We start from the raw sequence: 25048 nt of genomic DNA, 5'->3' as shown, positions 1-25048 counted from the left end.
GCACATGTAACCTCAATTCCCCTAAGCTTATTCTTGAAGAATGACAGTCGATCATCTGAGACCGGTGGCAAGACAGCTAGGGGTCTCAGGTAACTTTTACCTTCACTTACTTCCAAGTAGGTTTCATGGTTCTTTGCAAGGCAAATGGAAAGATGAGCCTCCACCATGCAAAACCCAAATACAATGCACAAAGATGGTGAAATCTGAGCACCAATTTCTAACTGAAAATTGATTTAAATGATATTTGTAAGAACGTCCTAACTGACTTTCCTATATCCATTCAGGCTTCTAATCTCTTCTCACAGGGTGAGCTTTCCAAAACAGAAGTATGATCCTGGGCAACCTTCTGCTCTTATGATAACATGAAAGAAAATCTTTAACATGGTCATCTTCATGGTCCTGCTTGGTATGACCCCGTACCACTTGCCTCAACCTGCCCAGACTTCTCAGTCCTATGCACTGCAGACACACATTTGAGTTCCTTGAGCCCACCATGCTTCCTCCCTCCAGAGGATTTTTGGCAAACTATTGTATGCTTGGAATGACCTATCTTTCCTTTTTTGCCTACATAATTCCTGTTTATCCTCTGGATCTCAATGTAGTCAACTTCCTGCAGACATCTTATGACACTGCATTCTTCTCCTTCACCAAGCTTATCATAGTTGTAATTTTATGTTTATTTATATGACAGCTGTTTAATGACTACCTGTCCCACTAAAATGAAGACTCCATAAGTTCAACGACCATGTCTATGTTCACTCACAACAAGAAAGCCCAGGAAAGAACACATCACCTAGTGCAAAGTAGAGGCCAAATAATCATCTTTGGGTAGAGTGAAGGAAATTAATGAAATAAATGAGATGAAAAAAATGCGGATAACACAGGTCAAACCAATAGAGAAGAGATAGGATTTCAAAATGTGAAAGCTGTCAGCCTAAGAATCATGCACACACAAAATTATCCCAGCTCTACCCACAACCATGCTTCCAAAGCAAAAAAAAAAAAAAAAAATTAAGCCTCAGAAGACTTGCAGAGTGCTGTTAGCAAGTATGATGCCAACATTACAATCAAGGCTTCTTTCTGCATAGGTTCCTAAACCAAATAAGCAATTGCATCTGATGTCACTTTTATATATCATATAAGTAGGCTATGTTCAGTATCCCTTTTGAAACTGACATTCTTTTTAGCTCTCTGGCTCTATTCTTCTTAGCTCCCAGAAAAATCTGAGATCAGATTACTGCTCCAAGGTTACTTTGGAGATTGCTTTCATCACTTATCTATACAAAGTATGGATTGCAAAAAGGCAAACAATCTTAACAGATACAACAGGTAAATAACGAGGTGGGAAAGGTGGGGCATGGGTGTGTAAAGAGTAATAGTTTGCTAATGAAGTGTTAAGTCTACAGGGAGTAGTTATCATCTGTCTCCATGAATATATGCTTAGTGACTTCTTTAATTTTTTATGTTTTTGGTAGCAGAAAGATAATACTTAGTAGCTTTAAAACCAATGGCTAATTTGGAAAATAGAGAAATCATGATCTGGAACTCAGAGCTGGCAGCCACTGATCTTTGCATAGGTGCCAGGGAGAAAAGTTCCTGGATCACAGCCACTAGTCAGGTAAGGTATGAAAGGACAAATTTGGGATGTGGCAGATCACTTAGGCGTGATAATCAATAACGTGTGAAAGATCAGTACGGGCACACAGAACCTATGGGAAAAGACAGCCACAGACACTCAAATAAAAAGAGGCAAAAGCAGAGATAATGAGGTAACACTGTTACCTTCTGCTATTTCGTTAGGTAACATTAGATGCCAGATATTTAGAACCATGACACGCTTAAATAACTACAATATGTTTCCATGAGGTCAATATTACATGGAATAAGTCAGATAAAATTCAGTCAAGTGTTAAGTTTAAGTTGAACTTTCTTCAACCCTGCTCTAATTTAAGACTTTTTTTTCCCCTTTTATATAAAGAACTGTTACTATTTTAGAAGCCCACACACAGTTTATTGAAAAAAAGAACATTATGAGAGGCAGCATAATGTAGCTGAAGAACAGGGATTGAGAGCCAGATCCCAACTCTACCACTTACTGCCGGTCTGACCTTGGACAGTTACTGCCTTCTTTTTGCCTCAGTTGCCATCTATAAAATGAAATGAAGTACAATAAAATCACTTTTTTTATCTACCTTGTCACAAAATGACAAGGAGGAAAACAAGGTTCAAGGACTTGTTGAATGTCCTTTTGCTTTAAGTTTCTAAGAACTTACTGACAACATTAAGTGAAGATGTACTATACTTTCCCTTTTGCGAACCTTCTTCAAACCTGCTCACTGTATAACTATGATGAAACTGTACCCCCAAAGGGGTCTGGCCATTTGAATAGTATGGCCAAAATATAGAGGTTTTAGAGCATAAATGACAGTACAAACTACTAAGTGTAGGAAGTTCCCCCAAGTGAATCCTACAGAGAAACTTCCCAGTCTTGGTTAAAGCACAGGTAAAACAGGTATTATAGGTTTCTAGTTTAACTCTTTTCTGTACTTCAGACCTCACCTCTGAATGTCCAAGAGCCTATCACTGCCAATTTAAAACCGATTAAATAAACACTCTCTAAAAACCTGTAAAATGATGTCTAGGATGCTATAACATAAGAAGTTCCTATCCAGAAATAAGATTCTTTTGATCCAAAATATAATTCATAAATTAAACAAAACAGAACAAAACTAGAGTACACAGAAAAGAGGTGAGGTACTCATATCCTTGGCTTCTAAATAAAACAACAAATGTTTACTGAGCATCAGGCATGTATCAGGTGCAATGATGCATGTGTGTAAGCTTGACATAAATAGTGCTGTGATCATGAGATAGACAGTGTGTGTTTCTTACATAGACTACTAAACTGGAAAACCAAACATCAAGTGCTTCTTTGAAGACCTGCAATATATCCACTGGTGGGCTCACCATCTCCACCCCATCAAGAAAAGAAATTTTCCGCAGCTCCAAAACTCTAACTCTTAAGGTCTTCTACATAATTTGAGTGGGTGAGTATCCCAAAGACTGTGGTCTTCATGAAGGACAGAGCAGGGTATTTTTGCTATCGCTGTTTTATTTTGGGGAGGTTAGTTGGTTTGGTGAGCTTTGTTGAGGTTAGTTGGTTGGTTGCTTTTGAGGAGAAAAAAACAGAGGGGAAATGGAGGAGTTGAGGCGGGGCAAAAGGGCAGGGAGAAAGACTGTTTACTTTGGAATATCTTCAACTGATAAGTCTGTGACATCCGCAGGTAGAAATGGAAAAAAGGGGCCGGGCGCGTGGCTCACCCTGTAATCCCAGCACTTTGGGAGGCTGAGGCAGGCGGATCACAAGGTCAAGAGATTGAGACCATCCTGGCCAACATGGTGAAACCCTGTCTCTACTAAAAAAAAACACAAAAATTAGCTGGGCGTGGTGGCGTGCACCTGTAGTCCCAGCTACTAGGGAGACTGAGGCAGAAGAATTGCTTGAATTTGGGAGGCGGAGGTTGCAGTGAGCCGAGATTGCACAACTGCACTCCAGCCTGCCAATAGAGCGATACTCCATCTCAAAAAAACGAAATGGAAAAAAGGGTTTGAAGCTGGGGAAAGAAGACAGCCAGAGATAAAACTTTAGGAGGTATCAACTGTGGCTGTGGATGATATATATTGAGAGAACAAGGCCACTCAGGGAGAACAGATATCAAGAATAAGCACATCTCAAGGATATAAGCAAGCAAGGCCACCAGCATTTAACGTAGAAGATGAGCCAAGGGACAAGACTGAGTTGTCCTCAGAGAAGCATAGAGAGATTCCACTGAGAGCAGTGCTGAGTCAGGTAAAGAAGGGGATTTTAAAGGGTGGGCAATGGTGCCAAGAAAGAAAGATTAACATAATAGCCACATTCAAAAGGTGTCAATGAATCTGGCTATTAAAAAAAATAATCTGGAAAGGCCAGGAGCAGTGGCTCATGCCTGGTAATCCCGGCACTTTGGGAAGCTGAGGCGAGTGGATCACTTGAGGTCAGGAGTTTGAGACCAGTTTGGCCAATGTGGTGAAACTCCGTCTCTACAAAAAATACAAAAATTAGCCAGGCGCGGTGACACATGCCTATAATCCCAGCTACTCAGGAGGCTGAGGCAGGAGAATCACTTGAACCCTGGAGGCGGAGGTTGCAGTGAGCAGAGTTCGCACCACTGCACTCCACTCTGGGCAACAGAGACAGACTCCATCTCAAAATAAATAAATTAATTAAAATATGGAGAGCAAGAAGTGGGGAAAATATCAAGAACGAGGGCAAGTTAAAAGAAGCCTTTTCAGAAAGGGGGTGGCTTAAGCAAGTTTTCTGATTTGAAGAAATAAAGTGGAAAGAGTGTTACCCAAGTAACATCCTAAAGAGCCTTGGTCAGGGGGTGGAAATCAATAGCAAAAGGGGAAGAAGAATTTCTCGAGAGAGAAGAATAATGGTTACCCCTTCAAACAGAAAGAATGGAAGTAAAAATGGAAGAAAATTCTGAGTTTGGTTGGTAGAAGGAAAAATTTGGAGAAAGAACATTCTTATCAGCCAGCTTTTCTCTATTGAGAGAGAAGGATGTGGTTGTATAACTTCTACAGAGGTGGTTAGGGGGTTAGGGGCCATTCAAAGAGCCATTGAGTGTTTACTGAGTCCTCAGGTGAAATGTGGAAATTAGGAACTTGTAATGGCCCCAAATGAGTTATTTTATTTTTCCCAAGAGAACAGGAAAAGAGGAGACAGATAGGAAGCCCACACTGAAACATTAGTAATAAAATCACAAACAAGAAGTTAAACATAGTTTTCCAGGACACCGAAACTTATCAGTGACGGACAGCAGGGATAACATTTGAAGGTACATAACCTTCATCTCAGACAAAACAGACTCTCAAGGCCTCCACAGTGTGGCAGAAAATATCAAATGAAAGTGAATTCAAATTCTGGATCCTGGTTAACCAGCCATGATGTTGAACTGGCTACTTTTTTGTGTCTTAAGTTTCTCATCTGCTTAAAAGGGGGAAGGGAGAATTTACGATACCTACCTTTGTCAAATTATTTTAAGTATTAAAGGAGACAATACATAAAAAGAGCCAGCAATGTTTCTTGACACTTAAAAGGCACTAAAAAAATTAGGGTTTTTTTCTCTGCATAAAATGAAGACACTAGATGAGTCTAGAGTCCTAGCCTACTGTAAAATTCTGTCTTAGATTTAGTTGTGTTAGCCACACCTCACACACTTTAAATATTGTGAGTTACTTTCTACCACCACCATCACCGCTCATGATGATACCACTTTACTTTCATGGTCTCATTAGTCCTGACAACAACGCTCTTAGGTAGGCAGGGCACTTAGCTGTCACAGTCTATGAGGAAACTGAGAGGCAGGGAGATTGAATGACTTGTTCGATATCAATTTAATGTTCATTAGGTTATCTTTGTTCAGTAAAGTTGCTGAAGTTCATTAAAAAGAAAGATGGCCTGTCCCGGTAGCAGACAACAGGCTCTCTGCCTTTTTTTTTTTTTTTAAAGCTAACTTACTTCCAATTTCATTTATATCTTATTTTCATTGTGCTTTAATTTGTCAACCATTTCACATGTCTTTTTTAAAGGGTATAAAGTAAATGCTACCCATAAAATAGAGAATATCTAAAAATAGATAATGTATGTAAAATTAGCCAGATCAGTACCTAGCATAAAAAACGCCCAATAAATATTTGTCGATGTGCAAAACAGCTTGATTGAACCCTAAAAATTCTTAATAATTTAATACATATTATAATCTTTGCCTGCCTCCTATGTTTACATGTATATTTCATTGGCGGAAGGCACATTATTTCAGTGTTATCTCTACTATCCACTGAAATAAATAATTTTTAGATGAAGACAGACCCTAACATATATAAACCTAGTATTCCATGGAATCCAGAGGAATCAAAGGGGTCTAGAGATGAATTCAGAAAACACACTAAGTTGGGTAGAAAATAAATTTTCCTTTATCTTGACTATTCGCTAACTAAAATTTAGCATTTCCTTCCATTATGGATGCATGCAACAAGCCACACTTGTATTAGTGACCTCTGATTCATCACCAATAGAATTTAGATATTTCATATCAAATTACAGTTACTGCAGATACCCGCTTTAAAAAGAAATATCTAATTTGAATATAATCAAGATTATACTTCTTTCCCCTGAAGGAAAGAACATTCTCAGTTCTGTTTTGAAGTTAGCATTCATATGCTCAATCTTGGTTATTTCCCAGAACACGTACGTTACAGCAAATCTTCTTTCAACACCACAAAGTTTTTGCTCCTAGAAATGGTTTTTCTGGTTATCTTCTCAATCTATCAGTATCTCAATGTCTGCTAATCCTAGAGAGCACGAATGGCCAACACACATTTAGAAAGTGAAAGTCCTATTTTTAATCTATAGACATTTGGTTTTTACTTTGAGCAAAATTTTATCATTAAATCAGTTTAAAACGGTGGTTCGCACCCTTGGGTGGCTGCACACTGGGATCACCTGAGAAGCTGTAAATTATGATGGAATTCTGTGGGGATGCCCACAAAAATGAGGGTAGTGGAGACACGGAATTGGAGTGGGAGAGGGGTGTTGATTGTGAGGTTTAATAAGCAGCTAACTGGTAAATCTGTTAGTTCTTAATACACAAAGGGTTTTCTTACAAATTAGGTATTAATATTTTTAGAGAATGTATTTTGTTCAATTCAGATGGAAGTTTTATGACATTCACTAAAGTGTTTTTCCAGTGAAGAACCAATGATTAACTCAAATAAGCTGGTGGGGGGGGGGGGCGGGGAGGGAGAACAAGCACTTGGGAGCACAAGTGAGGGCAATTGGCACATTTCATTTTCTCTTCCTTTAAAATAATGGAAGTAAAGAGTGGGAAAAAAACAAAAATACATAGTTTTCCTACTCCCTTTCTTCAGAGAATTGTCCTAATCCCTTTATTCAGAGAATGATCTGAATATTTCTAACTTAAAATATTAATATAGCTCTACTAAAAAGGGACATGAACTTCTAAAAACTCAAACGGATTTACAAAACAAAACAGTGTTGGACGTTTCAACAAAAGACTAAAAGACTAGTGTTTCTATAATAAATCCTTTGATTTAAATGAAAACAAAACCTTACTCTTTTGTTTTATAAATTTAAGCTTTTCCTATTACTAATACTGTTATTATTGATTCTATTTCCATATTTATCCATAAAATCCTTGAGTAACAAATATTCTTAGGACAATATTGAGATTGTAAGCCTCTACACCCCTACAAATTAAAATTTATATTAAAATGTCAAAAATCTAAAACTCACACATTGACACAACACTGTTTATTATTACATAAAAAAGTTTCATCAGTAGTTGACAAAAGAAGGCTGAAAAGGCAGGGGAATTACCATCGATATGTATAGTTTTTCTAATAATTACTAAAAAGATGTACATCAATCTTTAATAGGAAATACTCAAGATACATTAAGTGAATCAAATTATGAATGTGTGTACTATAATCCCAATTCTCTTATTATATAAATGTATAGGAAGGAAACTGAAAGAATACGTGTCGGTAGTTACATATACAGTGGCAGAGTACAGGTATTAATATTTTTTGGTGTGATATCCTATACTTCCCAATAGAAGCATACATTTCTTTATAATCAGAAAAAAACATATTTTTTTTCACGGAGTATATTATTATGTCCCATTTGGTTGCAATATAACAACTTAAGATTAAAAAGTTTTTCGTTTAAAAAGAATGAAAGGAGTAATTTATGGCCCAAGGTATAATTTCATACTGTAAGACAGATGATGATGATGAAGAAAATGACAGGAATGGGATGAGATGACTGTCAGTGTTCAATAACATGAACTTTATCTTAAAAATAAGAACACTAGAATTCTATGAATACATGTCACAATAAATAATTTTAAGAGAAATAAAAGAAAAAACTAAAACACAAAGTTATTTACTTAATACATACTAAAAAATAGATTTACAGTGTAAAAGTCAGTCCACGGATGACAGATAAATAACAAGATGTTAACTAAAATGAGAGCTATATGGGGGTCCAATCAACAAATAAATCACAGAAGCCAACTATGCTCTACCACAAGATCGTCTTAATTCCACCATCCACAAATTGACATATGAAGGACCCACACCAGCTTACTATAATCAACAGCTTACTGTTGCCAATTATACATAATTATGTATGACCATGCATTCCTGTATATACATAAAAAATGAATTCACTCATGCATTCCTAAAGGCCTTGCCTATCTTTAAGAAGGGCTTCAAATACTTTAAGTATTTATTTCAATTGTTCAAATTAAAGTTTTTACTTACCTATACCTGACATTCTTTGAACTGAAACCTGCAGACCTATGCTAATTTGTATAGCATAAATGGCTTTAAGAGAATTTAAACATTTAATCAGTCTAGAAAAGACATTTTAAAGTTTAAAATGTATGTTGTTCATCACTGAAAGTAATATTATTTTGGAACTAAGTGAACTGTACACAATTTTAAATGAAACGTTTAATAACAGAATAAACAGAAAAACAGAATAGCAGAGGTTAATATTATGAGTCTATAGATGTGTAAGAAAATGTTACAGCAATCATCTACTGAGAAAAGCAAACTACTGAATGGTATCTATATTATGGGTAAACTATATGAAAATGTTTGATGGTGAGATTGTGGGTAACTATTTTTAAAAATATTTAAGATTATGAATACATCATTGTTTCAACTGAAAAGGGCAATAAAAATTAAAGATAAGGCAACATTTCCAAGCCTAAATGCCCAATTTACTCCTTTTGGGATCCAGATTTTAAGTAAAGGAATAAAGAATAAAATGGAATGCACAGCTGTTTGCTTCTAGGAATACAAACGGGAGGAAATAAACAGAGGGAGGCTAATGTCTTTGAGACTGGGCTAACTTCTTCATTCCCAGCTGTGTTTTAATCTGTCTTACCAAACAATAACAAACTCTTTTTTTATGACAGAGGCAGAGAATTTCCATTTGTGCCCAGCAAAAGTTAAAAGCACATTAGAAAATATTTGAAATGTTAGATTCAGTAATGTGTCTGGTCTTATGTTCCAAGTTGCATAACATTAGTTGAATTATTCAGGAGTTAAACAATTTTAATTTTAATTCAGAGATGATGATAGAGATGTCTGATCACTTACAAGTTAAAATATATATATACAAAATATGTATACATATACAAAGAATGAGCAAGTTAAAATTACACCCAATTTACTACAGTAAGAAAATTAAGTCACTAATAAAGCAAGCTGGTATATCCTGAGGTCAGCTTATGCCACTGAATTGTAACTACAAACAGATCTGTTCTCTACCCTTCAAAAACTACACAAGATTTCTACTATAGCCACAGAAATCAGGAAGGCAGGGATACAGTCAGATGGCGGTGAGGCAATACTAAAGCAGGTGAAATGTCTTTTATAGCAAATTTTAGCTACTAGTTCTTTTTTCTTCTTTTAAATGGAAAACCATAGTCAGTGGAAGTCTGACTATGGAACCTGAAGAAAAAAAAAAAAAAAATCAAGAAGAGGACATCCACAAAGTGTACTGAAAGCAGACATTCTTCAAGCTACCAATTTTCAATGCTACCAGCATAATACAGCCACCTTTACACAGGATGCTTGATTGTAGGACATACACTAAGTTTAAATCTAAGTTTATAAACAAATTTTAAAAACTTGATTATAAACTTGAACTAAGTTTATGGTGATAGCCGTATTCGTTGACATGAGTAGAGGTTTTTTAAAAAGCTGCCATAACAGATACCATATATGTTACATAAAATGATGACTAATTATTTCAGAGTTAGGCATCACTTAAATCTTCCATGGCCTCTTTTACTATCTGGTAAATTTTTAATAATCTGATGACCTATTGTTTATGTTACACATAAAGCACAATTGCTAAAAAATCTTTTTGGGTAGGATGCCAACCCACCTGATTCAAGCTTGAATCCCAGGTCTGCCAGCCCTGTAAGGTTTAGGGTCCTCATTTGTAAGATTAAATGGTTGCACAGTGACAGGTACATAAATGCTCAATAACTGACGGGTAGGTTGGTATGGTGTACGCAATAAATGACATATGCATATAAAAGACCCAGCAGAGTGCCTGCAACACAGTTAAGTGTTCCATAAATGGAAGATAATACACAAAACAAGTGGACAATAATTTAAAATCAGTAAAAATAGTTTCTAATTTAAATAACTTTTCTCAAAATCTAAAAAAAAAAACCAAAACATTTATTAGCATGCGGTATCTCTACCATCTACCACCATACCTAGAAAATACTAGATATTAGATAAATTTTGCTGCATTACTAAATAATAACTACCAACAAAATCAATCATGAAGTTCTAAGAATTTGTAGACTGCTTATTTCCTCTTCGTATCCCCAGTGCCTGGCAGATTATCTGACATAGAGTATTCATTTAATTTCATCTTTTCCCACTCAACCAAAAAGCAAATTTATTTGAATTTTTAAAACTTTTTCTTTGTAATTTTAAACTCAGCATGAGGGTTTTGTATTTACACTGTAATATACACAAGGGTAAGGGCCAGCTCTGTGTGTGTGTGTGTGTGTGTGTATACAAATATATATATACACAGAGACAGATTCTCACTCTGTCACCCAGGCTAAGTGCAGCGGCTCAACCTCAGGTCACTGCAACCTCTAGCTCCCGGGTTCAAGTGATTCTCCTGCCCTGGCCTCCCGGGTAGCTGGGATTACAGGAGTGCCACCACACCCAGCTATCTTTTTTTTTTTTTTGGATCTTTTGTTAGTAGAGAGTTTTCACCATGTTGGGCAGGTTGATCTCTAACTCCTGATCTCAAGTGATCCACCGGCCCTGGCCTCCCAAAGTGCTGGGATTACAGGCATGAGTCACTGTGCCAGACCTGTACAGTTTTTAAAACTACATTCCCAATATATAGTCAATGCCTAACCTAGATGTATGCATTTTTTCACGTTCTGTAAAAGGGGGAAATTCTTACGATGTCAACATCATAATCTCTTATCAGAGTTCATACGAAATACGTGCACGATGAGGCTATACAATGAAAAATTACTGCTGGGGAGCTCTATTTTAAGAAACAGTCTTAGATGTGACAAGTAGAAGCAGCAGCAGAGTAAGGTGATCACAGTAAAGGGACTAACATCAATGTCATTTTAGATCCTAGAAACATTTACGCTAAGTGGCATACTGAACTTGTGCCTGCTTTTGTACTAAAAATAAAACATGAAAAAAAATCAGTGCCTCATATGTATATAAATTCACCAATAATACATGGGTTTCACCTGAGAAATACTCCATAAAATCAGTTTTCTAAAGTAAAAAGCCAACTTTTCACATTACTCTATAAAAACCTCTTTAATTATTTCTTCCTGTGTCTCATAGAAGAAGAAATGACTGGCTTGGTCATTCCCTAAGGAGAAAAAAAACACCCAACAAATCAAGGAAGGGCTCCTAACCTTTTGACTACTCCCAACAATTCAAGAACATACTCCAGGGCGCCCCTGCAATAAGAACTTGGCGCGATAACTGATACAGGAAAGCTCAAAAAGCAAGATTATAAAATGGAAACTACTTTTTAACACAAATAATTCTCTCAAAAAGCAAACAAAAATAACATGTAGCAATTATAAAAATTACCTTCTCTGAACTGCTGGGTTTGCCTGTTTAATCTATTACAGAAAAAGGGGCTACTCAATGTATACTTTTCAGGAATGTCCCTGAAGAAAAAGATCTTCAACCACAGATGAGTCATTTTCAGAGTCAGTGATATGATGTGAGTTATTTCTAGGGGTATGTGTATATACAGGACAGTAAGGTTTTATCATATTCAAGTTCCACAGAATCCTGAAATGGTCACTCTTCTTCCCCATGTGTTTGATTTATTATGAGGATTATGAGAAAAAAATGTATCTATAATAAGAGCCTTGTCACCTAAATGAAGGCCCTTGTAATCTTAGTGCAAAGTAGTAACAAATTCAAGATAAAGACTAATAATATTTTATATCCAAGACTATGGTTCACACCTTTAAAACTGTTATCTTCAATTGCAGAGGAAAAGAGATTCCATTTGATTCAAAACAGCTCACATTTAAGGCCCTAATACTGATGATTCCTAGGCTGGTATAAAAATTCACAGTTCCTCAAACTGCACTAGAAATGGCTGAGTAGACTAAGCAAAATGCACACATATAAAAAAGGAACGTGAAGAAAAAACCAAGGTTTGGGGACTTAATAGAAAAATCTAGCTTTCTTCCATTCCCAGCAGGCTCCTTCTTACTAAATAAATGGACTTGAGTTCATGATTCGGAAGAATATAATAGAAGTGCTTTTATGTAACCTCATGGTCAAAACAGGTTTAGGATTGTCTGAATTTACTTCTTGCCAGGTAAAGCAGTTGATATTATAAAAACATATGTATTTTACATAGAGCTTGTGAGGTCTTCCCAGTGATAATGAGCCTCCTGATGAAGACTAAGAATTCCCATGTACATCTTTTGAATAATCTGCTTCAAAACAGGCAAGTGAAGGAAATTGTGAGTGGTGCTCTTCTCCACACGCACAACTCCTATGGTATTCCTTCCTACATTTCTGACTCCCTTATAGCTTCTCACCCTTTCCTCATTTTCTTTCTGATGCCTGAGCCCCACCAGTGTAAACCCAGAAGTTTGACCTAATACTGACACATACAGAAAGGTTTCCCAATCTTATCTCACTTTAACTTAACATCAGTAGACATTGCTGGGGCATAAGAAATCCTTCAGGGCAAGGCCTGTCATTTCTCTGTACTCACAAGACTCACAGACTGTAATTCAGAAGGCACTCGGTGTTATCTGATGCCTTCATAAAAGATAACATTTCATTTTAATTCACAAAAAGGCCAATATAAATATCAGTTACTACTAGATTCCAGTTTTTAAATCTAAAAGACACACTAAACATTCTGCTTCCATCAATGAATACAAACAAGTAAACAGAAAAAGTGAAAGGCATTTAATTAGCATATTTAACCATTCTCACTAATAAGAGATAAGTCACTTTATTCCAATTACTTCTTCCAAAATTATGAAGGCCTTTTATTGGGCATTTTCCCGAATAAGTTCTCACTCAATTTGTGGTACATACTGAAATCTATTCTAGTTTCTTGTAAGTCAAAGATTGAGGGGAAAACTGATTATCCATTGCTAAGTATTTTGGTTGCATACAATTTTAAAACTATATAAGTTATCTTTTAAATAACCAACAAGAAAACAAGGAAGAGAAGGAAGAACAAAATAAGGCATAAATAAACCTAAATATATCAATAATCGTAAGTTGACTGTAAGTTAAAAAAAAGTTTATAAAACTGGAAAAAGATTCATTATACACTATTTTAAAAAGACACATCCAAATATATGGAAAAACAGATTTTTTAAAAGAGTAAAAAAATTAGAGCAGGTAATGTTAAATAAAAGGAAGTTTATATATCAGAATCAGACAAAACAAACAGACAAGGTCACAAGTATTACCGGAGGTAGAGGTCCCCTCACGATAAAAATGTTGGCTTCATTCTGATGGCATATTCTACACTTAACAGAACATAACAATTCTATATTTAAATGCATCTGATAATATAAATTCTGAATAAAAGGACAGAGCTACATAGAGGAAGCAAGAAGTCACTGCAACATTTGAAAACTATACTATCCCTTTCTCAGTGATTGATTCTAATCTCATACAAACTCTTCCAGAGCACAAAAAAGTAGAACACCTTCCAACTCATTTTCTGAGGCTGGACCAACCTTGCTATCAAAGCCAGACAATGACAGTCCAAGAGAAGAAAATTACAGGGCAATTTCACTTTATTATCATAAATATCAAAGTCTTAAACGAAGTATCAGCAAACCCAATAGAATGATGTACAGATGATTTTAGGGGGGTGAAACTATTCTGTATGATACTATGATGGTGGATACATGCCATTTACATTTGTCAAAACCCAATGAACACACAACACCAAGAGTGAATCCTAACATACACTATGAACTTTGGGTGATAATAATGTGACCATGTAGGTACAATTGTAACAAATGTATCACTGCGGGGCAAGATGTCCATGGTGGGGGAAGGGGGAAGGGTGTGTGTGTGTGTGCACCTAACAGAGAACTTTATGCATTTTCTTTTTTTTTTTTTTGAGATGGAGTCTCGCTCTGTCGCCCAGGCTGGAATGCAGTGGCCGGATCTCAGCTCACTGCAAGCTCCGCCTCCCGGGTTTACGCCATTCTCCTGCCTCAGCCTCCCGAGTAGCTGGGACTACAGGCGCCCGCCACCTTGCCCGGCTAGTTTTTTGTATTTTTTAGTAGAGACGGGGTTTCACCCCAGGATGGTCTCGATCTGCTGACCTCGTGATCCGCCCGTCTCGGCCTCCCAAAGTGCTGGGATTACAGGCTTGAGCCACCGCGCCCGGCCACTTTATGCATTTTCTACTAAATTTTGCCATGGACCTAAAAATGCTCTAAAAAATACAAACTTTATTAACTTGGAAAAAAGAGTACTTCATAACCAAGTTGGGTTTATCCCAACAATGTAAGGTTTACCATTAATGGTTTAGCATTAACAAGAGTATTAATGCAATTCAGGTAATTCACTGAATAAGAAAACTAAAAGAAAAAAATCATCTCAATGAATGCAGAACAAATAGTTGATAAAACTCAATACTTAAACTCATAATAAAAGTTCTTACCAAACTAGAAATAGAGAATTTCCTTCACCTGGAAATGATACCTTCCAAAAATCTTCATCAGATATCATTCTTAGTGTTGAAAATTAGAAGCCTTCATTTTTATGTCAGAGCTGTAGTTGCTCCTATCACTGTACTGGCAATACTAGCCAGCAACATGAAGACATGTAAGGATTGGAATGGAAAAAGATTAAAGGACTGGAAAGGATTTAAAACAAACAAACAAAAAACAACCTGTGATAATTTACAGAAGACTGACAAATAATTACACCAAAATTAAGAACTCTGTTCCTCTGTTCGTCAAAAGATCTCTTGGAATGTGAAGGTAAGCTACAATGTAGGAGAGTAAACTTGCCACACATATTATGGGCAAAAGATTATAATAAACAAAGAAATTCCCAAAATCAAATGCACATACTTTACAACTTCAATTACACTCCTATTTACAGATCCTAGAGAAGCTCTTCGACATAAAAAAAAATTCTATATTTTAAGCTGAGTATCACTTGCAGTGCTTATTCATCTTATTTTCCCTTATGTCTGACAAATGTTATACTCATTTGGCATTTAATTAAATTGTCATAATTAAAGAAATAAAACACACACTCGAAGATTTTCTTTTGGTTCTTACCATCACATATAAGTAGCATATAAGAAATATCATTTGACCCCAAGTTCATACTACTGCTACCTGCATAAACCAAACTGACTTGCATTGCACAGGCAATTTATATTATATAGATTATTTTAACCTGCCTCGCTCTTTCCAAAGAAACAAATCTGACCAAAGGACTGAAGACAAGAAAGTAATTGCTATTAATTATTCTTATCTATAAGCCTAGAGTCAAAAGCCTTTCCTAAATTATTTCCAGGTGGTTCTGGGAATTTGTAAAATCTTCCACTGCTGTTCTGCTTACTTTGTTGCCTATTAGGCAACTTTGTGGTTTAAAGATTATGAAATTTTGGTCTGGTTCATCACACAGTTTGAACTTTCAAAATGACTAACAGCAAAAAAGATTAAATATTTACATTAAAATATCTACTGTTAATACCAATGTTAAAAAAAAAAAAAAACTGTATGACTAAAAAACAGAAAATGCTAATCTGAAAATCTTGATCCTTAATTTTTTTTTTTAAGTCCAGGTTCCAGGCTTAGATCTTTGAATTTTAGACTTGACAACAGTATTACTTAAATTAATTAAATCACTGTCCTTTAGTATTTGCATATATCATTCATGTTTTACATCTTTAAAGAGTTTACATTTGGAAAATGTCATTTCTAATTAAAAAAATAGTTAAAATGTTCTGAAAAACCATAATGAAAACATGGAAGCTGCTAAATGAGTATGTATCTGCTTAGTATGTAAGCTACTAAGAGTTCACAATCTGCCTACCCAAATACCCTTTAAGGAGCACAGGCAGAACCCAGAAATTCCTGGGCTATCCCCCACTCTTGGCCAAATGAGTCATGGCCTCTGTCTGTAAGTCCCAAGGTCACCTTTCTTTAGGAGTCTACTGAAACTAAATTCAGCAAGCCTCTCAATGCCCAAGTTAACTTGATCTCCAATTCTTCTCTCAACCCATCTACTGACCTGGCATTAACCCGACAGTAAGGCTTTGTTTTCTCCATCCCTGACCTACTGTCTACAGTCCACCTCTATCTTACAAACTTAACTACCTATGGAAATGGTGCTCCATAATTAGCAAACTCCTCTATAACCTCTACCTCTTTTCAAAGCATTACCTCAGTACCCTGGCTGCTAAGGACTTTCCCCCATCAGTTGTCTGACTGCATTCTCTCAAGGAACAGATATTTACTCCCTATGCCCCCAAGGTCCTTCAACTACCTGAGTCATCCATTCTCTTAATCCCAGAACCTTGTCATGCCCATAACCTGGCACGTCTAAAATCACGACTTCAATGATCACACTGCAACACCAAACCTCCAACCTTGCAGTATACATGTTTAACTACTTCCCTGTGGGAGTTCTCTGGTCTTGGAAGAATCTCTATCCCAATTTATCAGATCACTTTTTGCTCTACTTCCCTCCTTCCCAGCCTGAAGTCTAACAGTTCAACATTTCAACAAATCTATCATACCCTAAACTCTCCTGCTCATCTGCCTTTCACCGGATTAATCTAGAAAAACCCTTTGCGGCTTCAAGTTTTCATTTTCCCTGAGCTCCTACTGACCATGGGCCTCCCTCAAGATTCCATAAATACCCAACAAGTGTCTGCAATGCACCAGTGACACAGGATTTAAACACAGTGTATTTTAACAAGCTGCTGACTTGTTTATTACAAAATATTACAAATGTTCGAAAGATATTTATTGAACATTTCCTAAGAACAGAAAGGCACTATTCTTAACTGCGAGAATTTAGCAGTAAAGAGGGTCTGAGGAGGTCCCCACTCTTGTGAGGCTCATAACACAAGGCAGGAAAAAAAAAAACACATAAGTGAACAAGAATTTGAATCAGTGATAAGTGCTACAGGGAAAACAAAACAGGGTAACATGACAGCAAGTGTTTGGTCAGTGGGTGTTGGGTGTGGGCAGAACAGGGGAGGTCATCTACTTGAAAGACTTCTCAGAAGTACACTGAGACCTAAGATACCTTCCTCCATCCCCCAAAACAAAAGCAGTGAGGTCTATTTTGGACCTTAAACTGACACAGCCCCAGTGAAAGTATCAAACCAACTAAACAGGGCATCAAAAGAAAAAAACATAATAACCCTATTCTGCAGGAGTTAGGAATTAACAGTTTTAATAAAGAGGGTCATTGCACACATGTCCACATAGATTTCTATATAATCTAAGGAGTACATGTATGATCAGCAGTGTGTCCAGGATCAAGTGTAATCCCATACTTGAGACTGAAGAACTTAAACTTCAGCTGGGTTCAGTAATTTTTTTCAGCATGTACTTTACATGGATTACAAAAATGCCTCCATCTTCCACCTCTCCTTGTATCTACAACCTTGTACAATGTTAGTCTGCAACTCCTCCCATTCAAGGATGGAGTCCATTTCTCCACTTTTTGAATCTGAACTGATCTTGTGACTGTCTCTGGCCAAGATAAATCAGTAAAAGTGACACTGTCCCAGTTCTGAAACTAGGCCTCAAGAGACCCTTAGGTGGTGCTTCTGCTCACTTGGGTGGATGCCTGTCTTCATCACATAGCAAGCTGGGACTAGCAGAGGAAGCCAGAGCCTATTAGAGGAAGAGTTATTCCCATCACCCTGGATGAGGCCATCCTAGACCAGCCATGATCAGCAAAGCCTCTTACCTGACTAGCTGATCTCAGATAAGAGCAGGCCCCACAGAAACTAGAGAAAAAAACAAACTAGAGAAACTGCCCAGCCAACCCAGGAAAAGTATGCACAATAATATATAGTTACTGTTTTAAGCCACTGAGTTTTTGAATGGTTTGTTATAGAGCAATAACTGATACAGCAAGATTATAATGATTTACCTCTATTCAACTCTGATAATTTATCAATTGTCTCCATTAATGTTTTTGAGGAACTGAAACCAATAATTGTGAAATATTTCAACTTCAGGGTCATATTCTACAATGAGGCTTAAATAGCGGGTCAGAATGGAACTGGTATATACAGTAAAGACTCAGAACTCCATCAAAGGACTTTACTTCTCCTACCAATAATAATGTTTGTTTCCTTTCTAGAGCTTCTTTTACAGAACCTGCTGAGAAAGGAATAGCAGTCAGACTTTCGTAAGAATAATGGAGGGGAGGATATTGTAAAAATCCAGATGACTAGGTGTGAAAGAACCTGAGATTATTCTGTTAACAACAACAAAATAGTTGATTTCCTTTTATTTTCACCCTTCTTTTCTGATACACAATTTTTTCAGTGAACTATTTCTGAGAAATGCATCTACTTTTCCAAATTCTCAAAAGAATTTCATTTCTTTTTTTGCAGTCTTCCACCTTCTTCAAGAGTTTAAGTAATTAAGTTTCTGAAAGTAGGTATCATACATGTTACCTCCTCTTCTCATTCACCTGGGTAAGCACAAAAAGTTTACTGACTTGAACCGAACCAGGCCTGTCCTGTTTGCTACTCTGTGGGGTTGTCCTGAGAATCAAATGAGAAGAGAGGCTTCAGAAGGAACGTGACCTGCTAGGCCCATCACCCACACGTAATCCCAGCCTACTGAAGCTACTATTGGTCATGGGCTCTGCCTGTGTCAGCCAGCAGTGTGTGCCTAAGCATGCCTAATCTCCAGCACCTTTGCAGAGCCTGAATATTAATACATTTAAAATAACTTCATGGACATGGTGGCTCACACCTATAATCCCAGCACTTTGGGAGGCCGAGGCAGGCAGATCACTTGAGGTCAGGAGTTCGAGACCAGCCTGGCCAATATAGTGAAACCCTGTCTCTACTAAAGATACAAAAATTAGTCAGGCGTGGTGGTGGATGCATGTAATCCCAGCTACTCAGGAGGCTGAGGCAGGAGAATTGCTTGAACCTGGGAGGCAGATGTTGCAGTGAGCCAAGATTGTGCCACTGCACTCCAGCCTGGGCAACAGAATGAGACTCCGTCTCAAAATAAATAAATAAATAAAATAAAATAAAATAAAATAAAATAATTCAAAAGCTGGGTACAGCTGCTCATGCCTATAATCCCAACACTTTGGGAGGCCGATGCAAGAAAATGGCTTGGGCCCAGGAGTTCAAGATCAACCTGGGCAACACAGTGAGACCCCATCTCTAAAAAGAAAAAAATTAGCTAGGCGTGGGGGCACATGCCTTGGTCCCAGCTACTCAGGAGGCTGAGGCAGAAGAATCACCTGAAGCCAGGAATTCAAAGCTAAGGTGAGCTCTGATCTCGCCACTGCACTCCAGCCTGGGCAACAGAGTGAGACCCTGTCTCTAAAAATAAAATGAAACATTTCAAACCTGTTTAATTATACAGTTGCAATCCCAATTTTCTTTTCTTTCTTTCTTTTTTTTTTTTTTTTGAGACAGAGTCTCGCTCTGTCACCCAGGCTGGAGTGCAGTGGCCGGATCTCTGCTCACTGCAAGCTCCGCCTCCTGGGTTCACACCATTCTCCTGCCTCAGCCTCCCAAGTAGCTGGGACAACAGGCACCAGCCACCACACCCGGCTAATTTTTTTGTATTTTTAGTAGAGACGGGGTTTCACCATGTTAGCCAGGATGGTCTCGATCTCCTGACCTCGTGATCCGCCCACCTTGGCCTCCCAAAGTGCTGGGATTACAGGCTTGAGCCACCGCGCCTGGTGCAATCCCAATTTTCTTATTCCTTCTTATTAATGATGAGGCATTCATTTCTTTTACTTCTCTCTCCACTATTCCCCTTTACTGATAATAAGTCATTCTGCAGTTAAATTCATTCATTTCCAAAAAAAAAAAAAAAAAAAGAAACTACAAAATATGTTTTCCAAACAGCAGCAACAACTTCAACTTCATTCAAAGTTGTGTTTTCATAGTCACTCCTGGGTATACTATATCACATACTGCCTTTAGTATTGCCTCCTCATACTTCATTTCCACTCAGCTATGTAAGTGTCCCTAACGTTACCAACACCCTGAATTCTTCATTCCTGTAGAACATATTGAAGCTAAGTCCTGCCTTTTATCTGCAGCCCTAAACTTTCTCTTTAAGGAAAGCTCTCCTTAGTACCACGGTCTAGGCATTTCACAAAGAAACTGATTTCTAATTCCTAAGTCACAAGGCTTTCTTAAATAGAAAAAAGAAATACATATATTATTAAGTGAATGCTATACTGTCAACAAATACTCATTGACGTATGTGTAACAGTTCCTACTTTCAAGAGGTGTAAAATCTATTTGAGAGGAAGATTAAATGATCACATTTCTAAACCACTATAAGCAGGCCATGCATTTTAAGTCGTTTTTCAGCATAAATGACATTGAGGTATATTCTCTTTGAATCCCAATGGCATAAACTTGGAAAACATATACCTACGTATTTTACCTCTTTACTTAATGTTTCACAGCTTTTCAAAGTTTGTTCATATAAATTAACTCACAGCATCATAAGTCTATAAAATGGTCAAGACAAGAATTATCCCCTCCATTTTATGTGAGAGAAAACTGGTATATAACAGTATCAATTTTATCAAAGTAATACAGCTAACTAAGGTAAGAGAGTCAAAGTCTAACCCATTGCTACTTTCCACTTCACAATTCTTAGTGCCCACAGGCTTGTGAAGATGTACTTTGTGGTCACAAAACAGAGAGCATATTCCTATTGGCAACTCTAACTGGTCGAAGGTATATTATGTTCTAACTGCCTAAGTGGGTGCACACTAACTCCTAACTGCCTAAGTGGGTGCACACTGGGCTTTCCACTGGGTTGCAGGAGAAAATATTTAGTACCTCTGTTTACACTTAGTTTTAAATAAAAATAAGAAAATACAGTTTTACTAATATGTAAGACACAGACTGACAGTAATACATGTATATAATTTCTAAACAAATACATGTATAATATTCATACTTGAGGGTGTATACTCAAAAACTTTTTATTTGTAGGAGTGCACAACCACAATATTTTCGAGATGTCTACTAAGCTAACTGGCCTTAGACATCAAAAATACAAATAAATACCTAACATAAATCACTAAGAAAAATAACTCAATAGAAAAACACAGAAAATATATGAAACAGGAAATTTACAGAAGAGATTCAAATGGGCAATAAATATTGAAAAGGATGCCACGCATGGCTGAAATCAGGAGCATGTAAATTCAAACAAGAAGATACCATTTTTGCCCATTGTACTAGCCAAAACTTAACTACAGTAATACCAAGTGCTGGCAAGAAGACAAGTAAGGATAAATAAATAAGACTTTTTGGAAGAAAGTTGCCTAACAGTAAACCAAATAGGAAAACCAGAAATTAATCTGAATGTGATTGGCAAATGTCTCCCATGATTTGGCCAACCCTAATTCTCAAAGGAGTTTAAGAAGTGAATGTATTGTCATTTGGGGCTTTTTGAATCATTATGCAGTTTTACACAATGTGTCATATTATTACTTCTGTAGGTTTTTTGCAGCTCTACAGACTTAATAAAAAATATTATTTTTCAATCTGACAATTATGCATTTAAGCATTTCCAATGTTTTGAACTCCACTTATGGGGTTTAGCAGGATCTTACTACAACTTACCAAAGCTAAACTATAAATACAGCCTATTTCAACAATTCTACATCTAACAGCTATTTTATAAAAATATTTGCATGTGACCACAAAGATTATGTTTAAATTTGTTCACTATCACACTTCTAGGAATTGGGTGGGGGTGGGGGGTGGAAACAGGAAAAAACCTCAATGTCCAACAACAGGAGTATAACAAAACCATTAAGGCACGTTTTACAGTTATTGAAAGAATGGTACTGACCTTCAACCAGTACTATGAAAAGACCTAAGATATTTATTATATAAAAAGTTAAAGAAGAGTACATATAGGACAATTCCATTCTTGTTAAAAAATCTACGTATATGTAAGTATGTACATGCAAAGAAAGAAGAGTAGAAGAATGGACCCTAAACTACTGATACTTATTATAACCTCGTGGGGAGCAGAGTATGGGGTAGAAGGGAAAAATCATAAAAGAGGACTTTACGCTACTGCATCAAGGAGTAGGAATATCTTCCTATAAGTCCTCTTGGAGGGCAGAGGGCTACAGTGCTACTCTTACCCAAATACTGCCACTGATAATAACTCCTAATAATCATAGAGTTAATCCAAAAGTCAAATTGACAGTTCAGTCAAGCACATAAAATCTCTGTCTCTCTCCCTCCTCTCTCTCTCTCAGACACACCCTTCACACAAATACATACGTATGTGACATATCTGTCTACAGACTCATATAACCCAAGGCACTACTATCTTGATCACTAGCATAGGTACTTTGATCCTCATGTTTGAACTCTGCTACAGTTGTGTCATTCAGCAGTGGGAAACAGCAGTCCTGGTGTAAAACATGGCTATTGTGCAAAGTAATCTAGTCTTAAGATACCAATTATTTATATCTTTTACTACCAACTATATTAACTGTCAATGTGAAACTGGGATAAACTGAAGTTTAAGAGTCAGTTTACTCAGGTATTCAAATGGTTTTAAAGTATTTGGGCTAGCATTCAAGTTCATGACTTCCTTTGATTTTCTAAGTTTGTGACTTTATGATAAAATTAACAGATATTAAATTAGTAATGGTAAATACACCAGTATATCCACTTCCTCACCTAAATCCCTGCATATGTCACTAGCTTATCACAATATGCTTTCCCACTGATCCAGAAGTTGGTCTCCAAATTCTTCTGAATACAGTACTTCAAACAGCTATCACTAAACAGAGTTGCAATGCTGGCTGAAACTTAATTTATCATTCTGGTTGTCCATTACATTATGTCCCACACTCCGTGTATTTGCACCCCTGTGCAGCTCTCTTCCCACTTTTGACTTTGACTTACATCAACCAGAACCACATGGGCAAGCATGATACAAGCAGAAGTTTTGTAAGTGCCTGAAAACTGTGGTCTGTTCTCCTAGGATAATTCCTCTTAGAAGCCAACTGCCACGCCATAAAGAAAACTTGAGACAGACTAACTGATGAGAGGCCACGAGGAGAGATGCTGGTGTTTGTTCCAGACCCATGACCTCAGTTATATATACTGCATGGAACTGAAGACCAGTATAGCTGAGCCTAGTCAACTCAAAGAAAAGTGAGAAATTGGAAATCATCATTGTTTTAAGCCACTGAGTTCTGGGGTAGTTCTTTATGTAGACATGCATAACTGAAGGACTAATCTGTGTTTCAAACCATCTGAATCTCTAGTAATAATCCACACAGACTCTCTATCAGTTACCTTTTAAATTTCATCTATTCAGTCAGAAGCACTTATTGCAGTTATGGAGAAATGAAGGCACTTTCATACATTCTCATATGTTCTCAAGTGAGAACAAATCTGCACAAATTTTCTAAAGGGCAATTTGGCAAATGTTAAGTAATGAACCATCTAAAAAGCTCATGTATTTTCTCAATTCCAATTATATAAAATAGACATGCATTCAAGAGTATTCATATAAAAATTTTTCTCACAGCAAAAACTCATAAACAACAAAGCCACCTGGAAGTGGAGGACTAAATACCATGTATTCCTAAAACAGAACATCATAGTTATTAAAAATCTTCTACTGAATAAATATATAATAAGGATACTAATACAGCAAATGAAAATAGGATTTGACACAGTATTATTAATACCAATAAGGCTCAAATCTTTAAAAATATATATACTTATAACTGTCAATGTGAAACATTATATATGCATAATATGCGCATATGTGCCGCATACATAATTGTGCATAATTGTATGTATAATTGTATATAATACATGCATATATTATGCATATACAATACATAATTATATATGCAGCATGTATGCATATAATTGTACACAATAAGGTTTGCATATGTAATTATGCAAACCTGCCAAAATATTAGTAGAAATTCTCTCTGCATAACAGGGCTGTGAATGATTTTTATTTACTCCATCTTTATACTCCTTAGTATTTTCCAAATGTTCTATAATAAAAATGAATTGCTTCTATAAGAAAAAAAACTTAACATTATAAAACAGGTTAAAAAGAAGCATATACACTAAATGTACACTTTTATTATTTGATTTGGAATCATTCTGTGGTATTTCTTCACTAACTTTAAAAAAAATGCCATCAAGCAAGTGCCTGCAAGGTGCAGAAAAAAGGAAATCCTCGTACATTGTTGGTAGGAACATAAAACAGTGCAGCCATTATGGCAAACAGTATGGAGGTTCCTCAAGAAATTAAAAAGAGAACTACCATATATGATCTACAATCCCACTTCTGGGTGTATACCCAAAAGAAATGAAATTGCCACCTCATAGGAACATCTGCGCTCCCATGTTCACTGCAGCATTACTGGCAATAGCCAAAAGAAGGTAATAACCTACATGTCCATCAAGAGATGAATGGATAAAGAAAATATGATGGAATATTATTCATCATATTCTTGTAAAAAATAAGACCTTGCCTTTTGTGACAACATAGATAGAACTGGACGACATTACGTTAAGTGAAATAAACCAGACAGAAAGAAAAATACTGCATGATCTTACATGTAGAAGCTAAAAAAAATTTTAAAGTAAAACACATAAAAACAAGAGTAGAAATGA

General features: G+C 36.6%; 1 protein-coding gene across 28 annotated transcripts in view; it reads right to left on the bottom strand.

Moving 5' to 3' along the window:
* PLEKHA5 (pleckstrin homology domain containing A5) overlaps positions 1 to 25048 on the bottom strand; it is a 249095-nt gene that overhangs the window by 210824 nt on the left and 13223 nt on the right. Inside the window, exon 4 of one of the 28 annotated variants that reach the window (XM_009180331.3) lies at positions 4202 to 9588. The exons of the other annotated variants lie outside the window; for them this stretch is intronic. Within the exon in view, the coding sequence (XP_009178595.1) occupies positions 9528 to 9588 (61 nt within the window). The 3' untranslated portion in view covers positions 4202 to 9527. Of the gene's footprint in view, positions 1 to 4201; positions 9589 to 25048 lie in introns of those variants that run through there. 28 annotated transcript variants of the gene reach the window in all.

This window comes from Papio anubis, chromosome 9 (assembly GCF_008728515.1).
Source record: "Papio anubis isolate 15944 chromosome 9, Panubis1.0, whole genome shotgun sequence".
Taxonomy (NCBI): domain Eukaryota; kingdom Metazoa; phylum Chordata; class Mammalia; order Primates; family Cercopithecidae; genus Papio; species Papio anubis.
This window is presented reverse-complemented; position numbering and strand designations above follow the sequence as displayed.